The following is a 13,008-nucleotide window of genomic DNA, read 5'->3' as shown; positions in this document are numbered from 1 at the left end:
TTTATAGGATATATTCTAATATAGAGAATCATATTAATGAACATATAACATTTTTCAACTTTACGAGATTTACTCTATTGTTTGAGTTTATCCATTTGTAGTGAGGTAGGGCTGTATTTGGATGCACAATAATAATCATACTGCAAATACCATTAATTGCAGCTGAGGGAGGTGATGAAGATGATGCAATATCTTTTTGTCTTCTCATTTGGATTATTATTTCAGATATCATCTTCTCATTAAACAACTTATTCAAATTTTTTTCCTCAGATTTACTATATGGGCTTGGATATATTTCTTCTATATTATATGTGAAACCATGACCAGAGACACTACCTCTTGTTTCATTAAATTTCCCCTTATATATTGAATCAGATGAGGATTGAATTTTTAGAGTACCAATAAGTACATATATAATGTCGTCTAGTAATATGTGATGATCTACAGATATATTTTCATCTGTTGAGTTATTAGCAATGTTGCTATCAAAATTTAAAACTAATAACGAATCACTTGTAACTATTGCGAGTTTAGAACCATCACCACATATAGAAGTATAGAGTAGACCACCAATTACTTTACATTCATTAAAATCATTTATTTTGTTGAGCTCATTACTACTAGATATTGATTTGAAGTTATATAATCGTTTTAGTAAATTACAAACGAATGCGTGTTCAATTGAGTAAGGTGCAATAATACCATAATTTGTGTAGAAGGCCCTCGTAAATCTATGTTGACATGTATTACCAACACGATCTACCGTAGATGCCTTCTGAATACCCTGTGCAGCTTTTTGAGTAAAGTCCAACACTCCAGTAATAGGTTTAACTACAGCAGCAACTAGTCCTTTAGTTAAACCAAGAGCCAATGAGTTGGGATTTCCAGTTGTGGCTCCTTCAACTACTTCCCCTACAAGGCTAGAGAACCCATCAGTAACAGACTTTCCAAATGCATGAGCACCTATGCTTAAGCCATCCATTAAATCACGAGGCTGTTGTCCATGTACAAATCTTCTTCTCTCTTCTATATATTTTTCATCCATTGTCAATACTCCAGCAATTTGGCTTGCGGTTCCAGCCATTTTAGAAATTGCTTGAAAGGTTCCAAATACAGAATGATTCATAAAAGACTCTATTCCACGTTTAACACCAGTAACTACACCATCTTCACTTCTTCCAGATGTAACTGCATATATTGGCTCATAGAACAAGTCTCCAATACCTGCACCAATATTAGTAAATGAATTAACAGGATTTCCTACTGATCCTAATGATGTTGCAATAACATAGAGCTGATTGTATAATTCATGCTCATAATGCTTTCTTATTTTAGTAATTATATCTAATAAGTAAGAGGATTCATCTAATTCAAATTGATTTAACCACAATGGAGCATCCTCAATAGTTGTAATAGACCGAATTAATGATGATAACATTAGTCCAAAGGTATGAGCAAACTGCTCCAAGCTGTGAGATAAATTTAATGAACTTGAAGATAAAGCTTGATTAATTTGTAAAGTTGAGTTATTTCCATCTTTTTCCGTTGACAAAGAAAAAGATTTTAAAGGGTCCAAGTTAAATGTTAAGTGAATTACCAAAGGATAAATCCTGAATTTTCTAATATATATGCGTTTCAGCAATGGAAAACCTTCATTTTTGTCAGATGAGTTTCTATCTTCATCTATTTCAGCTTTATTTACAAATAAGTCGAAGTAGTGATTTATCATTGTTAAAATATATATAAATTGAGCATCAAAGCATATATTAATACCCATAAGTCTTATAGAGAAATCTTTTATAACTATTATTGGCAATGATCCATATTTTTTAGATGAATTGGCTATTTTATTCATTTTTTGTTTGCTTAATAATATATTTGTATAGCCGGATGATTCTATATAGTCACAAATTTCCGCAAGGCAACTTTCAGCTAAGGATTGAGTAGGAGTAGGGACAAATAAGTTGTTTTTGAATTTATAATCTGAAGGTTGGATTTTATCTTTTCTAAAGCTCAAAGATATTATAACTATAGGTAAATTATTTATATCTTGTTCAAATGAAGATGATGAAGATGATGATGAATTTGTAGAAGATAATTTCGAAATATTTAATGTTTGTGAAGCAGTGAGAAATTTTTGTTCCAAAGTATTCAATGTCCTTGAAGAGCTTGAAGGAAGCCTTTGCAACAATACGGGATATATTGAATCTTTATACTGCAAGTCAACTTGAATATTTCCTACAGCTAATTGTAAATGTTGACTACCAGTTTTAATACCATGGTCATAGTTACAAATCACATCATCCAGAACTACCAAAAACAATTCTTCCGGGTAGCTTACTGTATTCAAACCAACTATTGAGCATATTATCTGTCTCATAAATATGTTTATTTCATATTTTATTGGATATTTATCTAATGTAATTGTAGTGAATCTAGAAAGAGATAAAGAAATTGAATTACTTGGTATACAGGCTATATTTGATGAAGATGAAGCCGAGGAAATCTTTAAGGGAACTTTTACTGGTTGTAATAAGGATAAAGCATAATGTATTTTTCCATTTAATCTGAACCAGTCCATAAAATCTGTATATGAAAAAATACAAAATACCCAATGGTCTTTTTCCAACCTACACCATTTATATATCAACCATTTATCTTTGTTAGATGATACGAAGTCATAAACTTCAAATGAACTAGTTTCAAGAGGCATTTGAATAAATCTTCTATTTACTGGAGATTTCATATTTGCCATGTTAATATCCCCTTCAAGACTTGAGTTTTCACTAAGTATTATTAATTCTCTAGGAGAAAAATAATCAAACCATATATATTCACGTATTGTATTTTGTTGAAAAGCTTGCAAATCACCTACCCTATTCATTCTCTGAGTAATATATACTTTTTTATTTGAGCAATTGTAAATAAATAAAGATGGGCTTGATACGTTATTAATATTCACCTCTTCAATGCAGCATTTAGATATTTTCAGTATTTCTAAATCAAGAAAATTATCGTATATTGAACTTACTAACAAATAAAATTGCTTTTTATTATCAGAAAACTCATCGAAATTCGAAAACTTATTATCAAGCAAAATTTTCCATGATTGACCCTTGTTAAGCCCAAATGGAAATAGCACTTTAGAATCCACTGCAAGATTCAGTATTTTTGTACTAGATTTTAATTCAGAATAATCTCTACATGCATCTACAGAATTCAAATTTGTCATTTTGTAGATGGAAGCTGGAAAATACGAAAACCATGTTTTTGGTTTTAACTTCAAAGTAAATGATGAATTTAAAATTTCAATATTCATTGAAGTATCATTATACACCATTGATTGAGAATAGATAGCAAGCACTCCAACTATATAACTAGTATTATAATTATAATACGGTATTGTGATATTTTTTTCTTGATAATAAATGTTAATGGGAATAGATCCCAACTTATCCTGAATTACAAAATTCTTTACTATTTTATTAGATATATCCTTTTCTAAATTTAAGTCAATAGTAAATTTTTGGTTTTTAATGTAAACCACTAATGAATTTGATATACATTTAGTTATCGCAGGATTTGTTATATGAATTGTTCCAGTCTTTTGAATAATTGGATAGGAAAATTGAGGTATTGAAGAATTCTTCACGAACAAATTTTCTTTAGAGTTTATCCAATTATCAGATACTTTGACAAATTCTAGGGCTGAATCTAACTGTGCAAAGTTCACCAGTTGGATATCACTAAGTCTTATTTCAGTTCCTATAATACTCAACCAGTTCTGAGAATGAATAAGCCATTTCATTGGATAACCCTTCGGGAAATTTAAAAAGTTGTATATAGTGAAAATGCCTGTTGGATTTTTGCCAGCTACAATACTTCCAATACCAGAACTTAATTGATAACTACTAGTATTGCGACTACTCCAATATCCAACTTTTATTCCAGATATTAAGTCTATTGAACAAGCCCAAAACATCAAAAATTCACTCTGTTTATATTTATTATTGATATCCTTGTACACTCCCATTTCAAGTCTAAACTGATATACTACTGAATTAGTTAATTTGTTTATTCTGTTTCTAATTGGTACGTGTAGATGCTTTTGTTCTAAGTAATTAATATTTCCTGAATCAAGAATAACTTGCTTCCCCTTATCTTCAGATTCCTCACCAATAATCCTATAATTTAACTCAATAGGTAAGGTTGAAATTATTGACAAGTAAGGGCAAAATCTGACAATATACTGATAATAGTATGAGTTTCTTGATAAAATTAGTCTACTTTCAAATGTTGCATAAAATCCAACAAAAGAATTGTTTAGATTTTTACTACTACATTCCAAATATTGGACATAATGGATAAATTGTTTATCTAAGTTTAAAACTGGCTCTTGATTTTTTTTCTCGGAAATAATTTCATTTAATATATTGTATATAGGTAGTATACCATATTCACTATAATCTAGGTTTTCAATGGATTCAATATCTTCTTCAAAGTGGATTCCAAATAATATATCTATATTTGAGTTTGGTAAGGTAGTTGTTGGTAGTGGTAAAGCTGATGCTGCAGGGATAATATACTTTTTTTGTGCTATTATACTTTCGTCATTGAAATTCATTTCACAATATATCATATCCAATGTAAAATTTAAGTCGTTTATAAGTTGTATTGGGCTGCTCAAAGTTAAAGACTTTGTTACTGCTATATCAGAGTCACCACAATATTCGACTTTGCAGAGAATATATGGAGATGAAATAAGCGTGATATTTGTACTTTCTTTTTTATTTGATATCAGTGGAACTATAAAGTTGCCAGGATTTTCAATAGAAATAGCTTTCCCCATACGAAAGAGAGTATTAAATTTTAATTTACTTTTGTCAAAGATGCCAATATCAATACCCAAAAGTTGAATATTTAATGGGTGAAAACAGTTGTCAAACTGGTTTAATCCCTTCTCTTCACCATTTAAGATAACCGTTGAAAATAAGTACATATCTTGATCATTATTTTTAACTTCTCTCTTAGATTTTTCATGAAACTTTTCAAAATTAGGATAGCCAAATATATGTATATCAAAACCAGTGTTATTTGTTATCTTATAAGATTTATAATTTATCAGCTTTTCATATTCAACAAAGAAGCAATTTTCTGTTAAAAATTTTGAATGAAACAATAAAGTCTTAAACATAATAGGTGATATGTTAAAACTAGTTTTCGTTGGAAATTGTGCATTAATCTTAACAAGCGTTCTACCAGTAGAATTACACTTTGTAGAGTGAATCTCATCAGTTGAATATTTCTCAACATTTAAAATGAAACTGCATTCTTCTATAATTGGTTCATAATATCCATGTTTAGGGTTTAAAAACCATAAAGTGATTTCTGCATCATTGTTTATATGTTGAATTGGGAGTTTAATCTTTGAGTTTTTATTTAAATTCACCGAGTAATTAAAGTTATACGATTGAATGTGAAATTTTAAAAGTGGTATATTGCACAAATTATTCACTGAATTAAGTAAAACAATGTTGGATTTGTAGATGATAATGTTCCAACTTGTACCACTATCTTCATATGAATCTGTCAATGTGGTATTACTATTGTACAACTCTATATTTTTAGATATTACTTCGTAAGAACTACAAATTAATCTATATAATAGAGATATATGTATACAGGAGAAGTTTATTACAAATGGTTGAGTGATAAATTTCCCACTTCTTTTTGATTTTTTAGTATGAATTAAATTTTCATCTGCTATTGTAGAAATATTGTAGAGCAAATGACCTTCAAAATTTTTCCAAAATACCAAGTCATAATATTCTTTTGTAGATAATACTAGCATAGATTCAGATACCATTAAATTTGTAGTGGATTCTTCATTTTCCAATATTCTAGTTGTGTTAAATATATTTAATGATTGGGACGCTAGTGTCTCTGTTGTCAAACTTTGTTGCCTTTTATATTCAAAGTTCATATTTGTAGTGTTATTCTCGACAATAAAATCATTAATTAACTTCAAGTGACTAATTTCATAATTTCCTTTTAAAATCAAGACGATATCACTATTAGAGTACGATATATTAACTTGCTGTAGCTTAATGCTGAAATTTTTATTTAGCAAGATTTTATTATCACTCTCATTTTCTTGTTTTGTTTTATATTTCTCTTTTTTAAATAATTCAAATTTAGTGTTTTGATATTCAAATGTTTCCATAAATACACAAAAATACTTGTATATTTCTATAAAAGCTTCCAATTTGTAATCAATATTAATAAAAGGTGATATCAGATTTATATCAATTAGTTTCAACATAGAAGAATTTTCAGTATTTGTAGCAGAGTACTTTAATAAATGAAAAGGGTATTGAGTCCTTTTAAATATCTCAGGGAAATACTTGTCTTGATACTCTGCGCATGAATATATTTTAAATTCAGAATTATCGTCTACCATTGAAGATAGTTGATTCAAATAATTTTCTTGTGAATCCTTTGCCCCATTCACCTCAATTAATGGTAAACCTCTTTTATTACTTAAACTAAATTTCAAAAAACACACATTAACCACAGAGATGTTCTTGGTAAAATATTTGTTTATGTATATGCCCAACTCTGTAAAATCTAAAGTAATAAAATCTTTAAACCCAGATTTATCCAATTCGACTTCTTTTACTTTATGAAATAATTGAATTTTTAACTTAGGGAAAAAGAAGTGTATAGCATGTGTAGGTTGAGTGTTTACATCTTCAATAAAATAATTGGAGCTTATTCTTGACTTGTAGCATTCAATTGCCTCATTTCCAAAGTATTTGAGTTTTATCAAGTGAGGAAAGTATTCATTACTTTCTTCATCATTTTTATTATAATAAGGATCCGAGATTGTTCTTCTAGATATTCTCCTTAATTCCAAAATATCTTCATCATCATACATTATATTCTGAACAAATACACCAATTAATAAAGATAGATATTTTGGTTTAAAATTCAACTTTGCTATTTCAGAAGATCTGAAAAAACAACTTAAGTCAAAAGGGTAAGCTTTGTTTGTTTTCTGGAATCTTCTAATATGAAAATTCAAACTTGGAAGTGTACCTATTTCATTGAAACTTCCTACAGAATTTTTATCCTCACCTTCGAAATAATATAGATTTACACCACAAAACTTAAATATATATAGAAGTAAATTCTCACCACAAAACTTGCTAAAAACATTGTATTTGTTATGAAAGTGGAAATGATCTATATTTAGTAGAATTTTTGGTTCTTTAGATGCATATTCTTGATCTGTTGATGCTGGGATAATTACTTTGCAATTTTCAAGTCTAATATCTTTTAGTGATATATAAGAATTTGAATTAGATATCTCATTAGATGTTATAGACTGAATATTTTCCAATATATTATCAAAATAGAATATTGAATGCAAGAATTTGTCAAAAAATAGCATTACTGTTACTCGATTAGCAGTTACAAATATCTGAGATGTAAATATTATTTTATACATTGTTTTTATTTCATATCCTTTTATTAGGTGAACTTTTTCACTTAGTACAATTTTCAAAAGTAGATTTGCATCTAGAAACTCTTCAGGACTTACTTCAAATATTAGAATATTGCTGTGATCATATATAAAGTAACAGGATATTGACTTTGTAATTGCATTAATTTCAATGTTTGATTCTTTTGATCTTCTAATTCTGATGATGTTAGTCATATTCATTTCAAAAAATTCTCTATTACGCTGATAGCTAATTAATCCAAATTCATCAAATGTTATTTCCAATGAGAATAAATTCGGGTTTGAAACTTGGTTCTCCTTACTGAGGTTACTAACAAAAGACTTACATTGAGAAATTTTATTAACAAATTCAATTAAATCTTGTAGAATTGTAGGCCTTAAATGAACTTTAGTAGCTTTAGAGTCTAATTTTATTATCAAGTTTTTGTCAGTTTCTTTTATTAGTGGAACTTTTGTATACACATGCACATCTGAATTAACAAACAAAGAAATGGAAGATGCTTCAAAATCGTCACTTATTATACAATCTCCCAAAATTTTCTCTACAAAAATATTTATAATAGAATTTTGATCATAATTCAAGTTTAACATTGAAATAGAGTTCCCAGACAACCTTAGACAAAAATAAGTATCTAAGGCACAATCAAAAACTAAGTTTTGAAGTTTAACGAACCAGAATAGTTGATAAACTTTATTAAATTTATTTATATTAGATGTTTCAATAGGTATTTTATTTTTTGGCCAATCAAATATATCAATACCAGCACATTTAACGAGATTTATAAAATTTGTGTACAATTGATTGTATACCCTAAGATCAAAATTTAATGTTATACTTTCAATCTTAAGAGATATATATATATTATCTAATAATTCACCATTTAAATAGGTATCTGAAGATTTCACATCTAGACAAGATGAATTTGTAGCTAATGCCAGATTTATAAATGATCTTTCATTAAATAAATTATTACTAAAAATATCCAAATTTGGTAAGGCGTCAAAAAGTTTTACATATTTAATACAAGTTTCGTCAAACATATTGTATTTTTTGTAGTTTAGTGAATATAATTTCGCATCAATACAATCTATATTAAATAGTGTATAGTTATTTGAACATTCACACTTTACCTTGCAATTGTCAGTAAAATCCTGATTACTTTTCTCATCTATTGAGCCCTTTTTTGGGTACTTGTAAAATATTGGATATGAATTACTATATGTACATAAATAGATGTCCTCTACTTTAATATAGTAATTTTGACTATTAATACATTTAAACCAAAAAACTTTACTTTTTGTTGGAAAATATCTATAAAAAGTTGGAAATTCCTTATTCATTAAATATTGGGAATCAAAAGCATTTTCAGTATTTAATCCATCAATTTCCAAGCAATTTTTTCCCCAAGGACGTTTGTTAGTTACGGATATCTTGCCAAAACTAACAACCCCACAGATTGACTCATTCAGCTCAGTTTCATAACAAAAAATAAGAATAGGAGTTGCAATATATATATCAAATTCTACTAATTCTGAATCTACAATAAAACTGTTTTTATATTGATCATTTTGCTTTAAGTTATCTCTGGTGTTCTCAGCTTCTGTCTGACCTTTATCTATCCTAACTTCCTGAGACCAGTGATAATTCTTGTTCTTAATCAGTTTTTGAGACCATGAATAGATCGAAAAAATTACATTTGAATATATATTCACACAACATTTCTCTACATTTAGACAAATAGATTGCTTATTTTCACTCTTAACAGTTTCCACAGAATTATTTGTTTCTAGTATTGCATCTGAGTTAGTACTAGCTGATGCACCACGCCTCCTAATAGAACTCCCAGAAATTAATGAATTAGACCTGAATACATAACACCCAGTAAACCATCTATTAAATATTCCCTTGTTAGATTGATTATCTGGATATATTAAATGATATATATCATCATTCTTATCTGCATAATCTAAAGAAAATTCCTGTAATACTATCATTAATGATAAATTTGACTCGGATTGCAGGAAATCAATACCAAAATTGTCTATAGCTCCAACAAGAGTAGCTGAATTTATCGATACTGGCTTATCTAAATCATCTGTAAGTAAAATCTCTAACTTCATTTTCTTTAAAATTATTCTTATAGAAATAAATGGGGATTGTGTATATATATATGGGCTACTGGAAAAAATAGATACTATATGTAGTTGGCTTTGAGATTTTTGTTCAGTTTCTTCAGAATGGCAATCATAAAAAGATGAAGAATCAATATCTATAGAAGTGCACGAGCTAGTAGCATCTACTACTTGTAAATTTTCTTCATGAAAATTAGAATTAGGTTGACTAATTTTTTCATTTAAATTATCAAAGTTCTTTCCTTCAGATGCATCATAGAAAATCTCCGAAGAATCCACAGCTGAAGGAGATAATAATTTGTGAAGACTAAGAAGCCATTGCTTCCATCCTATTTTACCCATTTGATTATTTTCCAAGCATTCCTTTTTAGATAAAAAAATATTACTACTTTTTTGAAAACCTTCTTCAACCCACTTATGAACTAAAGATGTATGAATATTCAAAAATATGTTAAAGGGTATACGAATACAGTAATATTCACAATTTTGCTTGGAAAATTCTAGTAATGAAGTGCTAAATTGACTTACATTAAATGTAATATCACACCTGTTCATAGATTCTTCAAAATACTTTTGAAATAACTCCGAATAATCTTTGCAATACATTAATATCTTTGCATCTCTGTATGTGTCCTGTACTTTAAGAAATGCAGAACATCTACTATCAGATGAATGATTTAAACAATTTAAATCTTCTCTTAAAATACAACCAGCTGCATACTTCCACCAAAGCCTTGCATTACCCTTAATTGGTACATTTGGCCTATATAGATATCTTCTTTCTAACCTAATTTTACCGAATTCCATACAATTATTGAAATATTGAAGATAATCTAATAAAAATGAAATATGTGTAATGATATCTTTAGAGATAGTAACAGTTACCTCATCCAGAATTCCACAAATTGTATAAAGTGGCTTCTTTTCATTATCAAAAGCATCACTATATTGCCTAAGTAATAACTTACAACAGAATGGATGTATTAAAGGTTTACATATTGAAGAATATCCAGAACTTTTTGATATATCTGCATCTGAAGTACCATCTGGATGAAGATAAACAGTAAGACCATTTAATTCTAATAACTTATAAGAATAACTTGAAGAATTCTTAAATTGAAAGAAATAATCAAAATATATTGAATTCAAATTTTCAGAATCAATTGTAAATAATTCTCTTGATGAGTCTATTTGTCTCTGATAACAATCTAGGAGCTCGGGTCCTAGATTTATTTCAGTACTATTATGTAAATCTACTGATTCGACAGTATCTAATACCTGATTTTTAACTATTAAATCACTTATCTGAGGAATTGATCGGATCTCCAATGATCTCAAAATTATCCCCAAAAAAAATTTATCTTGTATCGTAGTGCTTTGCAGTCTGACATGAATATGCCGAAAATGAACTCTAATATCCTGAATAAGTCTAGATATTATTCTTCTCCAAAATGGTTGACTATTTTCATGTTTGTGAACTCCTCCTTTAGCATTAAACTCTTCTTCAGCTAACTCAGTCAGAAGTTGCAAGTTCCAATGCTCAATTAGTTTTAGTCTACTCAAAGTAACCAAATTTTCTATATGACTAGTATTCATTTCAAATTCATCTAAAAATGTTGCATTTAAATTTAATTCATCAATTTCAATAACTAATGGGGCATTACTATTAGATCTTAATATATTACCATATGGTATTGAGATGTTAATAGTTTTTATACTACCCTGAATAACCTTTATAGGTAGTTTCAATTGCTCAATAACTCCTTCCTTAATCTTTACACCCCTTAGCTGTAATTTACCAGAGTTTAATCCCAATTCAAAGCTATCCTCTGAGACATTTTCTAAATACTTGCCAATAAATGCTGTAGCCCACTTAGCCACAAAACTGGATACTCTAGAAACTGCCCTCTTCATTTAATATTAATCAATAAAATTCGTGATTGTCTCATAAGCTTTGTTTATATTTAGTCCCAGCTGAAATATTCCAAATTTTTTTTTGAATTTTTTTTTTTATAAATTCTTTAAATATGAAGCGATTTGTTTGAAAACCTTACCCGCTACAAAAGCAAAAATTGCATGCACCATTCCCGGTCTCATGATGTATATGTGGCGCTATTAAACTCTAAAAAGTTCACTTTTTTTTTTTTAAAATGAACCACTAGTAGTATCATTAAAAGTACAATCTACTCTTATTTTCTATTTTATTTAAAAAGAGTTATTTAGAACTATTGTAGTACTCTAATATCTGCATTTGATGATGTATTATGATATGTAGGTAATATTAACCTTATAAATTTAAATTAGTATATAAAGAAAAAAAAACCTAATCTTACTTTACAAAGAGATATTACACTAAAATATAAAATTAAATAGTTCCTAAGCTATTATATATAGTAGAAATATAGTAAATTAAGAAAAAAAGTGGAGATACTTCATTATAACTATAATCCCTTAAGTCATATATAACACAACCTCCAAAAGCTACCAAAGAAAAGAAGAGGAAATTGGTGAATCTATTTACTGGAATTACTGTCCCCACCTTGAGAATAGTAAAATTCGTGATACTTTGCACTTTTTAATGCATTAGTTTTAAAATTTTGACATCTAGTATCATAATGAATAGCTATATTGTTATTTGAATGCAAATTTAATGCTGTAGCTTGAGATTGAGCAACACAAAACTGAGGTTTCCCAGATTCAGGAGTCCCATTTTGGGTTGTATATATAGGTGAAAATGTTGTATCTTCAATTGAAATAACACTTTGATCTGACTGTGTCAAATTTACATTATGATTTACTGATTTGTCTATAACCATAAAGGCTGGAACACTATCACTACATGCAGGTTCCAAAGAATTTTCTTTAATTGATGAATCCATAGATATATTACTGATCTGAATATTTCCTTGATTTTCATCATTAAAATCTCCATCATTATCTTTATTATTCCTACATGCTACACAACACAATATAATTGAACCCAATGCAACTGCACCTCCAACAGACGACCCTATAATTAATGCAGAATTTGCTGGTCTATCAGATAATTTTTGTAATGATTCATTATTTAAATCAACCTGTGCTGTTGTATTTATGTTATCTTGGTATCCTAATACTTCTTGTGAGTGATAAGGGAAAGAATACTGACTCATTATTTCATTTTCTTCTTCACCAAATCCCATCAGTGATAAATCATCTAACATATCTTTACTTTCATAGTTTGGCTCAGATGATCCAATTATTAATTGTTTTTCAATATAATTTAAAGTATTTATTGTTGGTACACTTGTATATTCTATTGTAGTTACAATATTACTACTGACTGTAGTAGTTGTAGTTGTAGTAGTTGT

At 28.4% G+C, this 13,008-nt stretch overlaps 2 protein-coding genes across 2 annotated transcripts in view; both read right to left on the bottom strand.

The window, feature by feature from the left end:
* Positions 1 to 28: 28 nt before the first annotated feature.
* cand_034130 (uncharacterized protein) lies at positions 29 to 11,572 on the bottom strand (the record flags this gene model as incomplete). Its single annotated transcript, XM_067213639.1, has 1 exon — positions 29 to 11,572. The coding sequence occupies one exon, from the start codon at positions 11,570 to 11,572 to the stop codon at positions 29 to 31; it is 11,544 nt and encodes a 3,847-aa protein (XP_067070201.1).
* Positions 11,573 to 12,171: 599 nt separating this feature from the next.
* The window catches only part of cand_034120 (uncharacterized protein), a gene marked incomplete at both ends in the record, with an annotated part of 2,142 nt that continues 1,305 nt past the window's right edge, over positions 12,172 to 13,008 (bottom strand). The window contains one exon of the mRNA XM_067213638.1: positions 12,172 to 12,980. Coding sequence (XP_067070200.1) covers positions 12,172 to 12,980 — 809 coding nt within the window. The remainder of the gene's footprint in view (positions 12,981 to 13,008) is intronic.

This window comes from Cryptosporidium andersoni, assembly GCF_001865355.1.
Source record: "Cryptosporidium andersoni isolate 30847 chromosome Unknown contig_6, whole genome shotgun sequence".
In the NCBI taxonomy this organism is placed as follows: domain Eukaryota; phylum Apicomplexa; class Conoidasida; order Eucoccidiorida; family Cryptosporidiidae; genus Cryptosporidium; species Cryptosporidium andersoni.
This window is presented reverse-complemented; position numbering and strand designations above follow the sequence as displayed.